This window comes from Protopterus annectens, chromosome 11.part0 (assembly GCF_019279795.1).
Source record: "Protopterus annectens isolate FY-2018-M chromosome 11.part0, PAN1.0, whole genome shotgun sequence".
In the NCBI taxonomy this organism is placed as follows: Eukaryota; Metazoa; Chordata; order Ceratodontiformes; family Protopteridae; genus Protopterus; species Protopterus annectens.
The window spans coordinates 284,154,289-284,176,481 of NC_056745.1; the positions used below are offsets into that span (position 1 = coordinate 284,154,289).

At 40.9% G+C, this 22,193-nt stretch overlaps 1 protein-coding gene across 1 annotated transcript in view; it reads right to left on the minus strand.

Moving 5' to 3' along the window:
- The window catches only part of UTP20 (UTP20 small subunit processome component), a gene marked incomplete in the record, with an annotated part of 2,478,305 nt that overhangs the window by 319,455 nt on the left and 2,136,657 nt on the right, over positions 1 to 22,193 (minus strand). Inside the window, 3 exon segments of the mRNA XM_044087776.1 lie at positions 4,327 to 4,437; positions 4,552 to 4,683; positions 12,703 to 12,873. Of these exon segments, the coding sequence (XP_043943711.1) occupies positions 4,327 to 4,437; positions 4,552 to 4,683; positions 12,703 to 12,873 (414 nt within the window).

Consider the following 22,193-nt stretch of genomic DNA (forward strand, 5'->3'; position numbering starts at 1 on the left):
ATGCCTAGAACCCTTCTTACTTTTAGGCACAAAAGAATATTTGGATGGATAATTTCTATGAAACGTTGGGATACGAGAGACAAAAATGTGCTACAGTTCCTTTAAGGCCTTGCCTTTATCCCAGAGGGATTTAAATAGCTCAGTAGTGGCAGAAGAACCAAAAAGGTTCTTAATATCAAGAGAGGCATCCAACAATTTAGTCTTAATATTATCAGGTAAGAGCTGGAGATGAAGCAAAGAGTAAAGTTTCAAAACAGAAACAAATGTAACAGCCCTAGAGGAAGCATTAGCTGCATCATGACTACATTTAATTGAGTGGTGAGCCACTTGAGAGGTAAAACCCAGTAGGGAAAGGGGCTAAGCCCTTCCCTTCTGAATCAGGGATGTCAGAGATTGCCTGAGAAGCTTGAGAAAAAAGCGCTAAAACATACATGGTCATATGAGTCTTGTAAGTAACAGCTGAAAAGCCAGGGTGGCAGCAGTATATATCTTTTTGTCTAAACATTCCATAGGTCTACTATCCTTGTCTGAAGGAAGTAGTTTAGTAGAAGGCAAAAGTTTAGAAGGTTTGTCAGATGAGGCAGACACTACAGAAGGATGAGCAGAAGGACGTTTGTACAATAACTTACAATCATCAGGCACCTTATAAAATTTATCAGATGTCCTAAGGGCTGAAAGTTGAGAATCAGGGGTCACAGAGGCTGCTGAAAAGATATTCAAAAAAGCGACCAAGACCTAAACCCTCCAGTACAGCAGTGGGTTTAGGGGACTCCATCTGGATGAGTTCATAATACCTCATTTGAATATCTGAAACCTAACAGTCCCATTTGATATATTCCATCATGCAAGAAATAGTGCCCCCCAAAGAAGAGTTCTTCTAAGGGAGAGTCTCGACTAATAGAATCTTCCTCCTCAGATCCATAATCCAAGGGAGAAGGGACTTGAGAGGAGTACGCCAAAACTCTTCCACAGAACCCAAATCCTCTTTAGAGGACTCCTGCTCTCTGAGCCTCTTAAGGGTAAGTAGATGACCGTGGAACAGCAGGCACAGAAACTCCTTGAGGAGGCTTTAAAACCATTAAGGCATTAAACTACCCCTGGTTAAAATCCTGCCCTTCAAACTGGTGATCTTTAGCAGTAAGGGGATATGCTTTTTTTTTTTTTTTTCCCCTTCTTCTTCACAGGAATGTCTGTCCTAAAAAACCCTTGGAGGTTCAGAGTTCAGAACCCTACTGACATTCAACTATTGTAGTAGGAATTGCCTCCTGAACTATGGTTTGCAGTTTTCTCCTCGGTCCCTCAGAAATAATCAGCTGTGGTTCTCCCTCAACGTTTGGAGAAAAGATTTACAGAGACTCCTGAGGACATATAAGAAGCCAGATCCATGCTGGCCTCCAACAGGACTGCAGCAGAGGAATCAAAGACAACAACCGGGTGAACCTTGGGGCTTTCACCAGCCTCGAGAGAGACATCCAGGGGAGGCAGGACAGCAGCCAAATCAGACCTGAGTTTTATAACCTTTTTCTTAGCAGCATTCGGGATGTGAAGATTCTGCCACAGCACTTTGCTCTAACAATTTAAGATGTTGCTTCTCCAGGTAGAACGACAAGGAGGAGACATGACTACATAGGGTCTTGAGACAAATGCTTGGCAGACAGAATACTGTGTATGGTCGTGAGAAGCACCCAAACAGAAGAGACAATGTTCAAGACAATCTTTACAGGGAATTTGCCTCCCACACTGACATTTTTCCCTTTTTAGATGACACAAACTCACAAAAATAAAACAAAAATAGATAGGAGGAAAACCAAATGGGGCACTTAACTGAAATATGGCTCGCTGACCAGCACAGAAGAAGGAGAGTTCAGAATGATGTTCACTGATGGCATTCGTATTCATGGCAAAGAAGTTTCAAGGTATGTCCATAACTCACCTTTATGCCCCCATTCCTTATGTGGGGAGCATGCATGTGACGTACTATGTCTATACAGGTCCTTTTTCAGTGGAGGTCCGGGGAGAAAAGCTCCAATTAAAAATAAAAATACAGTAGACACAAAGCAGTAAAGAATTACAGCAATCAATCACAAAGTAAGAAAATATACCCAACAAACTTTAACTTTGCATACATGGTTGACAGTTTGCAGAAGAGTATTTACAAGACTGACATACTTATGTGGTTGCTAATCTTCAGAGACATTTTACAACATATCAATACTACATAATGTTTCAAGTTGAGTTATTGTGGGAGTGCACAATTTAAAGTTAATCCAGATATATGCAGTGTCAATATAGCCATACATTCCATATAAATACTGAAGGGGAGATGTCAAACATGTATTTGTGTAGGTTCTAAGGTTATATAAGTAACAGAGACAAACCAGGACAGGTGCAAGAGCAGAGCCAAGTTTCAGTTAAATATAACTTGAGGAGTTTCTTGAATTGTACTATGGAGCAGACGGAGGTTATTGTGGGTGGCAGTTGATGTTCCATATTTTGGGAATGAAGTTTTAGAAAAGCGAGTGTCCGGCTGAGTTTGCTTCAGAGATCTCTAGAAGAGGTTTGCTGCTGGAACGCAGAGAGCGATTGTTAGTGTGTGGTCGAATACGATTCTGCAGAGCAAGGGTTTATTCTGGTTGATGCAGGATTTTATGAGCAAAGGTTAGTTGATTAAAGAGTAGTAGTTGTGATAGTTCTAGCGAGTTTAGTAGTTTAAGAGATGAATAAGGGGTGTCAGTGGCAAACCTGGCAATTTTATTATAACAGGATTCAAGCTTAGCTATAACAGTTTTTTGAGACTGATTAGAACTAGAGAGGCATATTACAGTGCTGACAGGAGGTGTGTGTGAGCAATAGTAGCTTTTCTGTTTGTGGTCAGGAATTGTGTGTTTCTGTAGAAAGTACCTATTTTTTGTGTACTTTTTTAATGGTTAGAGAGATGTGAATAATGAATTTTAAGCTGCAGTGGATTTCCATACTTAGACGTTTGGTGTGGGTTACTGGTGTGATGGTGGTATTGTTTATGGATGTGAAACTGAATGACAGGAGTGTTAGGGGAGTTCTTGTAGGGCGGAAGGGAAGTACCTTGGTTTTGTTGGGATTTAGAATGAGTTGGGTGTTAGAGAGTCATGTTTCTGCAGCTACAAGACAGTCTTAGGTGATGGTCTGTTGGGTGATGGTCAGGAGGCCGCACATATTAGTGTGGAGTCATATGCACATTGTATAAGTGCAGTGTGAGGAGTAGAGGTGTGCTGTTTGCTTGTGAAGAGAGAGAACAACAGAGGACCAAGGACAGAGCCTTGGGGAACTCCTAGAGTTACTGGAAAAAAGGGGGAAGAGTTAATTTTGCCATTGAACGTCCTGATAAATAGCTTTTAAACCAGGTAATTAAGGGGGTACTGAGGTTTAGGGTGGCAAGAATGTTAATAAGTTTGTTGTGATTTGCCATGTCAAAGGCTTTAGAAAGATCTAAGAAGATGGCAGATACAAGTTTTCCGTTATTTCTATAGTTATTCACTGTATACTAGACAGATGTTGAGCTATCCTTGGTAGGAATCCCTTATGTAAAGAATACAGCAAAAGTGATATGGAAAGACATCTGCTGATATCTTTTGGTTGCTTAGAAACCGAAAAGACATACTACTGTTGCGTTTGTGCCAATTTTACCTACAGAGAGTTTTCTGATGCTTTTCTTAAGAAATCGTCTCTTTCAGAAGCAAAGGAAGATATAATTTCAGGCTGCTATTTACTTACCTAATCATTCAATCACTCAAAATTTCTTAAATATATAGCCCCACTGAGTCCATGACTCATTTTAGAAGGCAGCCAAATTTTTAAGTCCTCACACTTAACAAGTATAAATACAAATTATGAAACTACCAGCAGAATAATTTACACCACCATTAGCAACTTGCTGTTTTCATAACTATTGACTTGATCAGGTGGCCAACACTGGCCCAGTTATTAATGCTTAAGGCATCAAAACCCACATCTGATAAGTTCTATCTCACTTAGGGGCTCAAAACCTTCCTTCAATATTTATATTTGGGGCTTTACTACATTTCACTCTGACATTAATCATCATTTATCTCAATGGGACGGAAGTCTAGAGTCTTTAACCTCCTGCTTGCCTTGTTCTGTTTCTCTTAGTAAAATGTAACTGTATCACCACCTCTTGGCTGTTTTATGTATACACCAACTGTCATTACACCGGCAATGATGCTGGTTCCTTTACTAAGGTGGTAGTTTTAAAAATCTGCAAGATGCCTTTACTATTTCAGCACAAATATACATTACACAACTGAAGAGTCAAAAATGTATTAAACCAACCTGCCGACACTGGACTCTAACTGGCTCACTCTGGGCAGTTACTGCAAACCTGGCCACTTTCTGCATGACATCATCCATTTCTGGAACTATTAGTTTTCTGGATAAAATTGCCTTCAGAAAAAGAGAAACAGATAAGACAACATGATTCATACATCTAAAGCCTACAGCAACAATAAAATGTAAACAGAAAGATTTAACTCTGGAACAATCAATGTTTGTTCTTACCTTTAAGAGACCAAAAGCAGTAGCCTGTCTTGATGTATCATAGATATCCTCCTCAGCATATCCCAGAAGCACCTGTAACTGCTTATCTGTGATTGTGTGATAGGTTGCATTCCTGACCAACAAAGTAATTGACTGTATAATATAATCAGAGAGAGAAATCAGTAAATCAGATCAAATAAAAAATTAGTTTATGGGCAATACAGTGATGTGCCCAAAATATTCATGAATATGCATTTGGCTGAAAAGCCTAACAATAACTTTTTAAATGATCATCCCTACCAAGCAGGCAATAAATGAATTTACCATTTTGTTTTATTTCATACATACTATGAAAAAATTCCTCTAAGGTTTGTAACCACTGTGCATTTGTGTGCATGCAAGTAAGCAAAGGGCAGGAATGCAGCAGCACAGTGTGGACAGTAGAAGTGTTTTAGTGGTACCTGTAAATTACACCTAAAGCCCTGAAAATAGGCAGCTTCTATAACCCATTTCAAATGCTGAGAAATGACACAGGTTTAAGTTTATATCAATGCTTACTTCCTCAACATTACAAAACTGCACAAGGTACACATGAAAACCAATAAATACAGGGACAGTGAGGTGATAATCAGCATACCAAACCAAAGAAAGTACAAAATTAAACTATACAAATAGTAAAACAAACAAAAAGAAAAAGCATTAAAAAATCCAAAGCAAAAAGTGAAAAATGCAATACTGAGAGAATCGGTAACCATTTGAAATGCTGGGATCTGCTACATGGAGACTGAATGGACTAAAGAACAGACTTATACATAGCAAACATCCGAGATACCATTTCTCAGAATATTCTCTTTTCTCCAAGGTATAGCAATCTTAGAGTTGATACATATAAGTTCATGGGGGGTGAGGGTGCATGCCCAGAGTGCAAAAAGAAATTTTAAAGAGAAGACAGATTTTTGAGAATTGCTCTTCTCCAGTGTTTTCAGTCTTTTTTTTTTTCAGCTTTTCGGCATGGGGCATTTCAAGTCCCGACATTTCAATATGGAGCTGTGAGAATTGCTGCAGTAAAAAACTTAAAATTTGTCATGCCTGCTCTTGACTAACATGAGAGAGTACAATTCCATTTAGCGCAGCAAAATTAGCAGGATAGAATTCATTCACATACTGTTGAAGGAGACAAAAAGTACAGTTTTGTACCTACCATAAATGTAGATGTTCGAGTGTTCACACTGCTGCAGTCATCACACTTGGGTTATCCTGCCATCAGGCGGTCCTGCAGTCGGCCAGAAAGACTTGGTCCGGCGTCAGTTGCTGTCACCTCTTCCCTGACGTCAATGCACCAGGGGTATACAAGATGCATCCGACGCAATTTTCTTCAGTTTTTCTTGCCCCAGATGTCAGGTGCCCCCTAGTAGGTAGGCAATACACATTGCTAATTACAGTTATGCATGTACAATAACAGCAATACCTTCAGATACAAGCAAATACACCACAAAGGTTGTACAGGATAAAAAGGTATGGATAAGGCCAGCCAGTTCAGAGGGGATGGAGGGAGGGTAACCAGGACTGCAGCAGTGTGAACACTCGAACATCTACATTTACGGTAGGTACAAAACTGTACTATGTTCATCGTGTTACACTGCTGCAGTCATCACACTTGGGTGGAATCCCAAAGCTAAGGTTGGGTGGCTGGTCTATAAGGAGTTAGGGTTGGCTATGAGGCCCTGCAGAACTGCAGTGGCAAATCCTGCTCTGGATTTAGAGTAAAGAGGCAGGTGGTAATGTTTGGTAAAGGTGTGCACTGAACTCCAAGTTGCAGCCTCCAAAATTTCCTTTGTAGGTACTCCTCTGAGAAAGGCCATAGAAGTGGCTGTAGGGACTGATTTTCCATGTTGAGTGTAGCAGTAACGAATACAGTGTCCTATCCATTTGGAAATAGTCTGCTTTGAAATAGCCTTGCCCTGTGATCCTGCAGCATATGCTACAAACAGTTGCTCAGTTTTCCTGATAACTTTTGTTTTGTCCAAGTATAAGCATAGCTGTCTGTGCATGTCTAAAGAATGCAGAAGTTTTTCCCCTTTATTCTGTGGGTTTGGATAAAATGTTGGCAAATGGATGGTTTGGTTAAGAGCCACACTAGATACCACCTTTGGCATAAAGCTAGGGTTTGTCCGTAGAGAAACCCTGTCCTGATGAAAAATTATAAAAGGTTCCACTGCCATTAATGCCTGTAGCTCTGAGACTCTTCGTGCTGAAGTTACTGCTAGGAGCAGAGCTGTTTTCCATGATAAAAATTTTAGATCTGCTGCATAAGCTGGTTCGAAAGGAGGCAGGGTTAGTTTTTCCAAAACTAAACTGAGGTCCCAAGTTGGTGTTGGTGCTCTCCTGGGCGGTCTTATGTTTTTAGCCCCTCTGAGGTACTGTTTTAGCAAAGGATGAGAGAATAAAGGAGGGTCCGTGTTGTGATGTGCTGAAATGGCAGAGGCGTGGATCTTAATTGATGAAAAGGATAGGTCTCTGTCCGGCATCTCAGTTAAGTATTGCAAAATCTGAGGAATGTTTGGGACAAGAGGATCTAGGTTTTTTGAGCCTGGTTCCAGGCGCAGAATCTTTTCCATTTTTCGGTGTACGCCTTCCTAGTGCTAGGCCTCCTGGCCTCCAAAATAACATCCATAACTGCTTTAGAAAGAAATGTTGACTGTTTGTCTAATGAATCTGCCATGCTGCCAGGTTTAAGGTTTTGAGCTGCTGGTGCAGGATCTGATTGTTTTGTTGAGTCAGAAGGGTAGGAATTTGAGGCAAAATCCATGGCGGTCCTTGAGCAAGGTTCCTTAATATCGGGTACCAGTGCTGGCGTGGCCAGTCTGGGGCGATCAGTATCATCTGTGGTTTCTCTTGTCTGGCTTTTAGGAGCACCCTTGGAAGGAGAGGCAGAGGCGGGAATGCATATACTTTTAGATTTCTCCAGCTGAGCAAAAGGGCATCCACCTTCCATGCTGGTTTGTGGTAAGCCCTTGTGCAGAATTTTTGGAGTTGGCAGTTCAGTGGGGAGGCAAAAAGATCTATGTCTGGGCTTCCCCATTTTTGTGTTACCATGCTGAAGATTTGTGGATTCAATTTCCATTCGTGAGGGTCAATGATATTCCTGCTTAGATCATCTGCCAGAGGATTTTCCTTTCCTGGCAGGAATTGTGCTTGCAGGTGTAATTGGTATGCTAGAGCTGTGTTCCATAAGGTCATGGCTTGCCTGCATAGGGGGTAAGAATGAGTGCCCCCTTCTTTGTTTATGTACCACATAACTGTGGTGTTTTCTGTCTTTATTAATAATTGTCCTGGGTGCAGAAGTTCCTTGAAAGCTGTTAGGGCATTTTGCACCGCTAACATCTCTTTTTGATTGATGTGTAGATGCATCTGGTCTGTGCTCAACTTGCCCTGTATGCATTTTCCTGCCATATGTGCTCCCCAGGCATAATCCAAAACATCCGTTGTTAGAGTTTGCCTGGCTGTGGGTTGGGTGAAAGGCTGACCCTTGTTTAGGTGACATGCCTGTGCCCACCATCGAAACTCCTGTTGTAGGCAGGGAATCATTGGTATTACTGCTTCTAAACTGTGAGAGTGCGGAGTCCAAATGCTTTTTAGGTACCATTGTAGTTTCCTCATATGCAGTCTGGCATATGGTATTAGTAGTATGCAGGATGCCATGAATCCCAGGGCCTGCAGAATTTTTCTTGCAGGGAGATGGGACTTTTTTGCCAGTAATTGAAAATATTGATTTAGTTGCACTTGTTTGTCTGGCGTGAGGTAAACCATCTGGGCCGTTGTATTTAAGCTGGCACCCAGGAATGTAATCTGTTGTGAGGGCACTAGTTTTGACTTCTTTTCATTTACAGTGTACCCTAAAAAGGTTAGCAACCTTTTTACAAATGCCAGATGCCATAAGAGAATGTCCTTTGTCTCTGCTTGAATGAGGCAGTCGTCCAGATCTGGATATATTTTAATTCCTTTTTGTTTGCAAAAAGTAACTACAGTTTCCAGGCACTTTGTGAAGACTCTGGGTGCAGTAAATAAGCCAAAGGGCAGTGTAGAGAATTGGTAGTGCTTTGATCCAGCTTTGAACCTGAGGTATCTTCTGCAATTTTGTCTGACAGGGACATGCAGGTATGCCTCTTTGAGGTCCAGAGTAACAAGCCAAGCGTTCTTGTCCAGCATGGGTAGTAGCTGTTGTAAAGTCAACATTTTGAATTTTGGAATTTCCAGGTATGTATTTAAAATTGACAGGTCTAGTATGGGCCTCCAGGCCTTGTCCTTTCTGGGGACCAGGAACAGTCTTGAGTAAAATCCTTGTCCTTGTTCCTGTTGCGGTACTCTTTGAATAGCTCTCATGTCCGTGAGGGCTGAAATTTGTTTTTGTGCCTCTGTCCTTTGATTTTGTGGCAGGTCTGGCATTGCTTTTAGCTTTGGTAACGTATGGAAGTGGAACCTGTAAACCTTGAGACACAATTTTCAGAACCCATCTGTCTTGGGTGATTGTTTGCCAGTTTTGAGTAAAAAGTGCTAGTTTCCCCCTCTGCTTCCTGTAAGGTTGAGACTTGTCCTCACCTCCTCTTGGGGTTGAGGTGCCCCACTGTTTTTGTCTGTTTGAGCCTTGGGGTTGAGATCTGCCTCTTGGGCGTCTATATCTGCCTCTTTGTGGCCTGTCTGACAGTGGAAAGGACCAATTTTTTGTAGGCCAATTTCTGCTAAAACGAGGTGGCTGTACCTGCAAGAAATCCTTGACTGCTTGCATTGATTTAGCTTTTTCCTCCATTTTCTTTAAGACCTTCGGCCTTAACACCAAACAAGGCATCATGCTGTAAAGGAGCATCCAATAATTTTGCCTTAACATGATCAGGTAAACTCTGTTCCTTTAACCAAGCATGCCTTCGAATCACTGACCCTGTAACTGCAGCCCTACAGGAGGCCTCTAGAGAATCAAAACCACATTGCAGAGTATGCTTTCCCACCTGTTCAATTGCATGCAACATATCCTGCATTTCCTTACAATCAGGAGCTTCGGAGCTAGCAAACATTTTCTGTTTTAATTGAGTCAGTAAATATTGTTGGTACTTAAGCATGTGAAACTGGCAATTTAAGGCTCTTACAGCTAAAGTAGTGGAAGTGTATACTTTCTTCCCCCATCTATCCAAAGCTCTGGAATCTCTGTCAGAGGGTACTGGATTTTTTGCAATAGCAGCCTTAACCCCTTTTGGACCCTGGGAAATAGTTTCTGGATCAGCAGAAGGGTTTTTATAAAGAAACTTGTGAGAGTCAGGGACTCTGTAGTACCTATCTGGCTTGGCTGGCGCAGGGGGCAAGGAATCAGGAGATGAGCTGGATTCCGAAAACACATCATCCACAATATCTAGCACAGGCAGAATAGCCAGGGGCCTGTGCTGAGGTAGTAAAAGGAAATCTCTGAGCCTTTTCTTAGAATCTGAGTATTCCTGACTTTCCCAATGGAAGTGCTCCCTCATGGTATGTAAAGTTTCCCCAAAAGTGTAATCCTCAGGAGTAGAGGCTGAAGGGATAGATTCTTCAGCATCAGAGTCCTCATAATTAGGGATAGAGTACCCCTGGTCAGAAGTAGAATCACAGGAGATGGAAACCTGATCAGAGGAATCATAGTCTGTATCCTGCCTAGGCCTTTTCTCAGGAGGGGGATGGGAACCCCTGATTAGTGTAATGAGGTCTTCGGCCATTTTAAGCATCTGTTTTTTAGGCATGGAGGCTTGTCCAGGAGAAGGCTGTACTTGCTTCTTTGCCTTTAGTGGTACCTTTGTCTTGGTTGTTGTTTTGATAGTAAATTGTGAAGGTCTGAAAACACCCTCAGAAGCTGATGCCTGCTCAGCGGCTCCGGACCCATCTGAGGGATTAGTTTCCGTAGGCCCAATACCTTGAGTTTCCAGAGGCCTGGTTGTCTCCACGTGGGAGTGGGAGGTGGCCTGTGGCTCTGAGGTAGCGGGTGTCTGGGGCTGCGAAAGCGCCTCACTGAGAACTGGAGACTGGCCTGGAAGAGGTTTCGTCGTCGGTTTTGGATCTCGGATGCCTGTCTTTATCCTTGTCCTTGCGTTTTTTCGGTAATCCAGTCGTCGGATTATCCGACGGCATAGTGTAATTGAACCTTCGGCCAAAGTAGTGCAATGCAAAATCAAAACACCTTTTAATAGTGCGTTTGTTAAATCTAGCACCGAACCGACAACTAGTGACGTCGTGATCAGGGCCTAGGCATGGAATACAGTAAGAGTGGAAGTCCTTATGAGGTATTTGCTTTCCACAAGTAATACAATTGTTAACTTTTTCTGACATTGGTCTGAGGCAAGGAAAAAGTTTCCCCAACGGGGTACTTAGCTTTATTGAAGACTTCGGTTCTGAAATTCGATTTCGAAAATCTCAGGAGTCGGCCGACTGGCACTTGCGAACTGCTTCTGTTTCGGGCACTGCGCGGCAAGAAAGACTGAAGAAAATGGCGTCGGATGCATCTTATATACCCCTGGTGCACTGACGTCAGGGAAGAGGCAACAGCAACCGACGCCGGACCAAGACTTTGGAATTCTGGCCGACTGCGGGACCGCTTGACGGCAGAATAACCCAAGTGTGATGACTGCAGCAGTGTAACATGATGAACATCATACTCAAGAGCCCAAGTCTACATACAGCAACTAAGCTATGCAACAGTCACACCACAGAAAGCAGAACTGGGTCCAACGAACTATCAAGTGATTCAACGCAACCAAGTAGAGCAAAAAACAGGTCAGATGACACCCTAATGTACTCATAACAACAGAATCTTAACAGGTTTGTGAAACTGATGGGATTTGGCTAATTGCATCTAGGGCATGCAGCATAAAAGTGTTCCACTGGAGTGAAATCTACTGATATCAAAACTTCAAAAATGCATTGTCCAAACAACGAAAGAACAGTAGCAGCTCTACATCTGGAAAAGAATGGGCAAACAGTGTAATATGTGCCAAAGTAACATCTGCATAGCTTCAGCAACAAATAAGCAGACCTCTCATACAGCAATGTAATTACTTGGTCATCTTAAACTCTACCACAGATCAAGTATTCTAGTCATTCCCAAAGAAGCAAGTAATTTACTAAGGGTCACCATAAACAAAATGCAAAAGTATAATGAGAAGAGAAGAGAAATAACCATGGTAGGCTGACAACAAAGCAGCAAAACCCAAATCCAAATTATATCTCTTGGCAGTCAACCATCATCTTCTTCAGGCATGCAAAGAAAAAAAAGTTTGGGGATCAAAAGTGCAAAACTTGGCATCCAATGAGAGTGAGCAGTGTGCGTATTTACAAAATGTCAGTAAAACGATTAAATACCACAGTAGTAATCAAAAACATTGGTATCAGAAAATTATACACTGGGCATCTCAAAGTGTAATGTGTGCTGGAGAATAAACACTGGTAAATTTATCCCTCCATCCTAAGAAACTGAAAAAAACAAGATGCCTTATTATAAAAATGGATTAACTTGTTCCCACCCCAAAAAAAAAACAGTGTTATCAAAAAGATAATCTGCAGCAAATTCAATGGAAGAGTTTACACTTTGTCTATACCTTATCAACCTACACTTTTGATAGTAAATCCCCCTAAGCTTAAACTCTACCACCTTGCCAAAATTGTGCATTTCTTTAAAGAAAAGTAAGCATCCTGCAGCCTGTCAACAAAGTGTGATATTCCATGCACTTACAATGATAATAATGACACCCATCTATAATATCAAGGGGACTGTGTGCAGCAGGCATAAAAGGAGCGAGTTTTACCCAGGTCACAAACAGAGCTCTGGTCCTCACTGTTTACACAGAGCTCTGGTCCACACTGTTTACACAGAGTTCTGGTCCATACTGTTTACATCAGCTACTAAGCATCGACTGCTAACCTATGAAATTAAGCACTCTCTAGTACACAGCTTCTTGATAAACAAATATGGCAATGTTTAAAAGTCCACAAATTGTCCTCTAACAGAGTTTGGAGTTTATCAGTGGAACCAAAATATTTCACTTAGATACCACCAAATTTTAAATATCTGCATACATTCTAAAAACAATCATTTTATCATAGAGGAAAGTATAAATACCACAGGCAACCTAATTATATTAAACAAAAATAAATCCTTACTTTGAAACAGTTCACAACGAGGTTGAAGTTTTCCCCTTTGCCTGCTCCAGCCTTGGCATAATTCTTCAAAAGTAAAAATAACTGTTTTGTTAGTCTTTCAATGTTGGCCTCCAACGAAGGAAGAGGAAACTTCAGCACCCAGATAAAGGACTGTAGAGCACCTGTGATAACCTGGACACAGAATATTAATGAAACGTATGATAACGGCATCTATTAAACATCTTTTGAATCTACAGCATCACTGTAGGAATGCAGTTCGGAAAAAAAAAACCATAGCAAATCCTTACATCAAAAAGTATGTAATAGTATTCACTTCACAATAGGACAATGCCACAAACATTCAACTATAAGTTTGTCAACAGACTAAGTTAAATGTGCATCTCAGTCAGACACGGACGATAACACTAAAAGCTCCAGAAAGATCACTGCTGTAGTAGAATTCATGACAACTGAGAATGAGCCACAGGAGGTATCTACATAACTGTTCAAATTTCCAGATCTCTGTGGATGTCTTAGTACAGGCTGACTCCACCGACGGATGGATGCAAACCTGAATCCCAAATATGAAAGGCCATTAGCCCATGTCACTTCCTGTTCTTTTTTGCTGGTCAGGGAAGACAGAATGAGAGTGAGAGTGTATGCCTAGAGAAAGCAACTCTCATTAAATATGGAATATTCAGTTTTGATACAGTAAAACCAGTGGAGAAAAGAAAAGAAAAAAAAAGGAGAGAACTCTGGTGTCATGTGGAAATCTCAGTTGCAGTTTTCCTGCACTTCCTTGGTCAGAAAAAGGAAGGAGGTGCTGCTTGGGTATATGTCCCTCCACTCACCCCTCTGCTTGAGAGAAATTCTTTGCAGGAGTATGCATCCTATGTGGGAAGGTGGGTAGAAGCTAGCACTGTCACAATGAACATACTGGAATATCTATGGTTATGTATTTCACACTACTGTACTAACTTTTTTTCCTTTTCCAGCAGCTGAAAATTGGCTGCCAGCAGCTCCTCTCCTCATTTGCTGTGTTTACCAGACCTGCCTTAGTCTGAGGAATCTGAGGTTGCGCTTGCCCTTTTGAAATAACTTAGGAAACCAGCTCAACCCTGACTCACATTTGGGGTCAGTGAGGAAATCAAGGATACTGGTGCAGTGTCATACTCCTGCAAGAACATGTGCCCCAACCCTCACCAACATCCTGAGGCAGCCCTGTAAGCTCTGCAACTGATGATCTTGGGAGGTGTGTGCGCGCTTTTGCTCATGTGCAACATCTTGACCAACCGGCATACTGCTTGCAGCTTGCCAGGCTCTTAACATTGCTGTTACAGTGAATCTAGGCTCCCCCCAAGGATGGGTGAGACGATCAATACTCACTCCCAACCTCCCTTTCGCAGCACCCTCTAGTGGCACTGCTTCTAGTTGAACAAGTGGTATTCTTGGGCTCAAATAAGTGCTTTATCCCTCTGCACCAAAGGGCCACAACTGCATTAGCTACCATGTAGTGTTTTGGAATGTATATTTACCTTACAAAGATTAGAAAACGTGGATGTATAAACAAGTAGCTCATTCACAGATGTACACTAAAATATTCTTGAAGACAACTTCTGATATGGAAGCCTCCTTAGTGGAGCATGCATTTTACTACTCTTCAAGGTTTTACCTTTCTTGTTGTCATCATCTTTGAAGTCACACTGGATGCATGCCTTTTCTGGAGCCCCTGGCTTCTAGTCAGAGTAATTTACCATCTCTACTCTACTGATCCTGACCAAACCACCCCTTGTTAATACACTGTACAGGCTGCATAAGAGTTATTACTACCCAGCAACTGACACCCAAACCTGAAGGCCATCCCTGAAAGGACCAACAGTATAAAGTCAAAGCAGACACACATGTAATCTAGTAAAGTTAATATAAGCTAAGACTTGCAGCTTGCAAAATCTGAGTATGGGAACAGCTAATTGTCCATGTATACGTATCTGAATTAGGTAGCTGTATGGTGTATACACCCTGTACTACAGGACAAGGCTCCAGTAAACTCCCATCATCACCTCAATTCTCTACATCACTGTTATTTATCAATGCTCATAATAATAAACAATAAGTTTAACAGATTTTGTGTAGCCCAAAATAAAAGCAAATACATAGCTTGCTACCCCCAACCCCCACTCAGACAGGACAAATGACTTCTCTTGCTTTCATTTTGACCAAATGGCAACACAGCACAATCATAAAGTTTCCCTTATAAACAAACACATTCAAAAACTGAGAAAACCAATAACCTCATGCATATCAAAACTAGCCCTAAGTGGAGACATCCACCCCAACACTGGCCCTACCATCTCCAACCCCAATCCTCATAATTAGACTAGAAACCACAACTTCTCCCATATTACAGCCAACAGAAAGCCAAGTGACTTCCTTCTACTAAGCCTAAATATTAGAAGTATATCCAACAAAGTCCATGAACTCCATGCCACCATAGACTTGTACTCCTCAGATATAGTCATCCTGACAGAAACCTGGCTAAAATCTCACATTAACAGTGAGCAAATACCCCCTACAGGTTATGGCATACTAAGAGTTGACCGGCTAAACAAGAAAGGAGGCGGTGTAGCTATAATATTTAAACAGCATCTAAACATCCAGATCTTAAAATCATCAGCTCCACAAATAGGCAATGAAGAAATAATATATACCAACCTCAAAATAAACCAAAACAAAACCATCAACATAATTGGATGCTACTTCCCACCTGGCCAAAACATCCCTCCACTAGAAACCCTCCTCAGCTGGTCTACCCACCATCTCCCCAAGAAACTATCATTTTAGGTGATTTCAATATTGACTGGCAATCCTGTTCTAGCAACCATCCAACCCATCATGTAAACCTTCATGCCTTCATCCAACTAGTCCAGTCGCCAACCAGGATAAATAAAAACTCCAGCAAGCACACTACCCTGGATTGGATACTAGTCAGTAAGAGCCCCCAGTCGTACATAACAGGCTGCTTATCAGATAGCCTCAGTGATCACTCCCCAACATTCCTACTCAAAAAATACCTATACCAAGCTAAACCTGTCATCTACCATCAAATACGTAAAAAACTAAACTTTAACCCACTCACGTTCATCTCATCCCTCAAAGAATGTAACTGGCATCCTCTAAAGTACCTCAGTCTTGATGACGCAGTTGAATTTCTTAATACTACCTTCCTGAGCATCCTTAATTACCATGCCCCCATAAGACTTTCCAGAACCAAAGCACAACCCTCCCCATGGCTACAGAAAACCACTGTCAGAAATGAAAAACAGGGATAAAGCCTAGGAGCACTGGCGCAAAACCAAAACCCCCTCAACTATACAGAAATTCCTAGAACTACGCAATAGAGTCAAAAAGCTAATAAAACAGGACAAATTTCAAACTACCAGTCTGCTCTAGACTCCTCCCAACACAGCCCCAAACAATTCTGGTCCTCCATAAACTCCATCATCCACTCAGGTAAAGTCAGTACCCCTCCTCCTAACATCCCTCACTCCTCAGAAAATATTGCTACCTCATTCAACACACACTTCACACAAACCATACTATCACTAGCTAAACAACACAACCCCCCTCTCCTCCAACCCACACCTTCAACTAGTAATCTCCCCACTGCCTTCTCTTTTTCTCCTGTACCTACCTCCAACATAAAAAAACTCTTAACTAAACTTAAGCCCACCAAATTAGTAGCAGACAACCTCCCAAGTGAATACCTACAAATCGCAGCTGATGCTCTGGCCTACCCAGTATCCATCTTGATTAACCAATCTCTGTCAGAAAGTTACGTTCCCACACTGTGGAGAGTATCACATATAATTCCCCTCTACAAAGGCGGACCCTCCACAGAACTAACCAATTACTGCCCCATAGCTATTCTCTCTCCACTCCAAAATACTAGAGAGATGCATACACTCTCAGGTCTCAGACTACCTCCTTACTAACAACCTCCTTTCCAATACTCAGCATGGTTTCTGACCAAACCATAGCACCACCACTGCCTTATTCTCCTTTACTAACACTATCCTTCAGCATAAAAACAATGGCTATCTCTCCTCTGCTACTTTCCTAGACCTATCTAAAGCATTTGACATGGTCCCACACAAACAACTTATCTCTGTCCTCAATAACCTATCCTGCTCTCAATCATTCACCACCTGGTTTCAGAGTTACCTGTATGACTGCCAACAATCTGTTGTATGGCAGAATGACATATCTCCCCAACTGCCTGTCTCCATAGGGGTTCCCAAGGATCCATCCTTGGACCCCTGCTCTTCTCTGTTTTCACCAATAATCTAGCCTCTGCCACCAAACATGGCACACACACACAATACGCAGATGACTCATCCATCATCTGCTCATCCCAGTCCCTACCCAAACTGCAAAAAGTCACACAGGAAGCCTTTTCCTCTTTTGAAACTTGGTTATCCGATGCCCAATTAATACTCATCCCTAACAAAACTAAACTACTCATCTACCAAACATACTCAAAACAACTCTCACTTTAACATCACAGCAAAAGACAGCACCACTATATACCCAACTTAACACACCAAATTGCTAGGAGTGGAAATAGACGATAAACTAAAATTTGACATTCACATATCCATGACCATAAAAAAGCCCACAAAAAACTAGGAGCGTTACACAGAAATAAGCAACTTGTCACCAAAGCAGCAACGATTTCAATAGCAAATTCCCATCTTATCTCCACCCTACTTTATGCCTCTCCAATATATACCAATCTAAGACAATGCGATCTAAACAAGCTAGAGACCTGCTACAACAGAATCGCCAAATTCGCCACAGGGGCATCCTACCATAGTCACCACTGGGCTGGCTTGAACTCCCTCTCCTCCTTCAATGGTATCAATTCTCACTCGCCCACAAACTAGTAAACCATCCACTAAATGTCCCATCCCTCCAGAATCTACTCCAACCCTATCGTACCACCAGACCACTAAGATCCAGCAACAAAAATCACTTGCAGATCACTAAAGCCAATAACTCTGCTGGTGAAGCACTATTCTCTTGCGCCATAGCCAAATTATGGAACTCCCTCCCACCCACAATTACATCCATACCATCATGCACCCACTTCAAAACTTTACTAAACGCGCACCTAAAAACATGCTGGCTATGCCCTTGCAGCTCCCACTCTAATATCACCCACCCCATCCAACCACTACCTTTCGTTCCACTCCACTAACTACCATGATTATAGCAAGCTCAGATGCTCATAAGCCTAGTACTTATTATACAGCAGGAACTTCTTATTGTAACATTTGTTAATGTCTGTTATGTACTTCACAGATAAAGATTCCAGTTGTCTACTGATGTACTATGTTCTTCATCTGTAAATATGTTGTAAGTAATTGCTATGTTAAATTGTTAATCACTATGTAATCCAATGTAACTACTGTCTGTTTATTTTAACTGTGGAGCTTTTCTCCCCGGGCCTCCGCTGAAAATGGACCTACGTCCAGTCGGACACTCCCGGTCAACAAATGTAAATAAATAAATTTTCAGACTGCTCCCTCCTCCTTTTCTCCCTTTACTACACTATCTTGCAGCTAACACTAAATACTTAAGCACATATATAATTCTCACCTTAGTCCTCCTGCGCTTGTGTACTGCTCCCTGTAATTCCCCCCCCCCCCCCCCCCACCTCTCAGTTTCTATTTTTCATTGTTCAGCTAATACAGTTTACTATCTCTGGAAACCTTCTTATATTATGTCATAGCCGAAGCTCGGCTCACAACACTCCCCTACACTACCGCCAATTCCCTTCCACACTCTACTACTCTGCATTTATACTACTCTGCATTTAAACTATCTTATCTCCACAACTCCACTTCTTCCAACTTATTTGTACATCCAAACAATCAGAACATAAGCCAATAGCAGTTGTCCTACAACTAGTATCTCTAACCCATTCATTTAACTTGCTGCAAACCCTTCATGTCTTTTTAGTTACACTGCTGTAGCTATCTTGACCTTGTAACATTTTACACTGCAAGTAAATATCTTCAGCAATATCTTGCATGTCAGACAAAATGACTCCAACTCAAACCCTACTAGTGTGCCTTCTTAACATATTAGTATTCTTTACCAAATACCATATCTCCCCACTAAATATAATTAACAGTCCTACAAACCCACACTCACTACACCAACATTTACCAAGTCTCTTACTCATCACAGCTACCACACATTACCGACAGTCCTTCTTAGACTTTTTCAGTCACAAGTATAGAAAATAAAAACATCCCAAAGCACAAAACCAGTCAAGATACGGTTGAATAAGTGCTTTTGTTTTTTTAATTATACAGAACTTCATCAGAATCTGATGAAGTTCTGTATAATTAAAGAACAAAAGCACTTATTCAACCCTATTTTGACTGGCTTTGGGAGGTTTTTTTTTTATTTATTTTCTCTGTTTAAAGTTTTTTCAGTTTATTAGTGTTCAGTTACAAGCATCTTAAATTTAAGAATGTTAGCATATGAAATTCAATGAAACTAAAAATGCATTTTAACAAATTCATTCTCACCCAAACCATGTCACAAAGCAAAAACACCACACACACTAATAGCATAGTATTAAATGTACCATTCTCTTTTCCTCTTCCATACTGCAATTTCAACCTTCTCCTCCTAAATATCAATCTTAGAAGTATATGACACAAAGTCCAAGACATACATGCTTGTATTGCCACATATTCCCAGACCGCCAGACATAGTGAAAGCTACACAAACCTGGACAAAACATAAATGACAATGAAATTACTCTACTTGGTTTCAATATAATTAGACCTGACAGGACAAATAACCAGGCAGAACTGCCATCGTCTGCAAGAATTCCCTAAACATAACTACATATACACAAGAGATGCCACAATTTAACAATGATGAACTACTTATAGCATACATCAAAATCAGTAATAGGAAAACAGTTTGTTTAGCAGCCATACATACCCCAGCAGGTAAAAATAATACCACTTTGGAAAATATTCTATACTGGCTATCCCCATCATATCCAGTATGAAACAATAATACTAGGAGACTTAAATACAGAATAGCAGCTTATCAATGGCAAATCCCCATCTGATTTCATAAACCTGTACGGCTTTACACAGTTAATTACATCAGTTATTAGAGTCCAGAAAAGCACTGGTAAGCAATCAACTTTAGACTGGATTCCTACAAACAGACCCAACAAAATTAGAAGAGCTGGTAGCCTACCAGACAGCCTAAGTGACCATCTATGTTTTTAAGCAGTCAGAAGTTACAATATCCAAGATAAACATACAATTTACAACCAAGTTTGCAACTCAACAAACTTTGACAAAGACACTTAATAGAATATAAATGGAAAACACTAAAGTCTATGCTCTTAGACTCTGCTGTTGCATACTTCAATGAGATAATCCTAAAAGTTCTCAATAACCTTGCGCCAGTACATATCAAAAGTGTCAAATCCAACCCTGCATCATGGCTAACAAAGGGAACAAAGATATTAATGATACAGCGTGACAAAAAGTCTGGAAAGGAACAAAAATAGAACACAGAATGCATTTAAACTTTTCAGCCACCTAACGAGCAAGACAAAATACCAACCAAAATGTGACAAGCAATCATCAAAACAATTCAAAAATTTTCTGGACGTCCATAAACAGACTTTTACATTCAGGCCAAACTACCACTACAACTGTTACATCCAACAATACTTCTGATTTAATTCCCCACACAGTTAAAACAACTTATTTTATTGAGAAAATAATGTCCATCACAAACATTCATACTTCCACTACCCTCTCAGTACCCACAGCCTCTGCTAAATATTCTCATCTACTTGACTTCAGCTCAGTACCTGCCGCCATCATTAAAAAACACCTAGAAAAGCAGCAACCAACCATCCTAGATGCTGACCTACTCCTCCCAGACTACTCAAAAATGGCTGTAGCAACAGATTTTCTGGTCTCTATACTAGTAAATAGATCTATATAAAAAAATGTTCCTTTCATCTGGAAAAAAAAAATCCTTTATTCCACCTTTACACAAAGGTGCCTCATCTACAGAGTTTAATAACTACAGGCCCACTGCAATACTCGTCCCTATCAAAAATAGTCGAAAATGTATTTATGCTCAGCTTCTAAATCACCTAAATTCAAATAATCTCTAAAACACAAGGTTAAAGACCCTACCAAAGTACAACCACTGCCATCCTTCACTTCACAACACTATAAACTAGTACAGGAAAAATGTTGAAACTACTGTCAACTGTGCTCCTAGACTTATGCATTTGACACTGGATCACACTAACATTTACTCATTGAACTCTCTTCTATAGGTCTCTCTCAACCCCACGTGTCCTTAGTTATCAATTTGGAAGGCAACAAACAGTCAACTGGTAAGCAGGATATCTTCTCTTCCAGTTACCACAGATGTCCCTCCAAGACTCTATACTAGGACCCTTTTCTTCAATATTTTCATAAACACTATGCAGATGAATAAACTTTAATATGTACAGCCCTCACAACATCCAAACTCCAAGAAATCACTTTGATTTCTTTCTCTTCAATCGAAACCTGCTCCTCAATCCCAATATAACAAGACTGATATAATGTTTTGGGGTCATAAGCATCAATCAAAAACAGTCAAAATGGTCTCTCATTCTCTCTCTCTCTCTCTCTCTCTCTCTCTCTCTCTCAGTAACATCTGCAAATAATACTAAAACTGAGTATATCTTGCATAATAAATTACTGGGCACTATAATACACAACCATCTTAAATTTGATCTACATATTCTTCAGACAATTAAGATGACCCACCAAAAACTTGTCTTCTTTTACAAGGCCAAACAATACCTTACTGATGCAGCAAGAAAAAACAGAGCCTCATCCTGATTGCTTCCAACCCTCTTTTATGCCTCACCTATCCTTACATAGACATATCTAAGATCTACACTAAAATCCATACTAGCTTCTTGTTACAACAAAGTAGCTATATTTGCTGCCAACACTGCACACCAAACTCACCACTGCCAAGCCTTAAAACAGCTAAACTGCCAAGAGCTTAACGGGTTCCTATCAGAACGACAAAAAATCAAAATCTCGAACGCTCGAATGAGCGAAGACGCAGGTAATTGAAATCGATACTGTGAGATAGTGGTACAGTGAAGATCAGAAAATTTGCCCTTTTCTCACTGTAGTGCGATCTCGGAGTTGGAATATATTTTGTGGTGGGAGGGTGCAGCCCCCCACAATAGCGATTTCGATTACCTGCATTGTCGCTCATCCGCGCGTTCGAGATTTTGATTTTTTTGTCTATGTAATATAGACCTGAGCTTAACTACCACCAAACATACTCTCATCTAGTTAGGGTATACAAACTGATATAATTTAATGAAAAATGCCTCGCATTAAAAAATATATTATTACCCTACACACCCACAAGAGACCTCT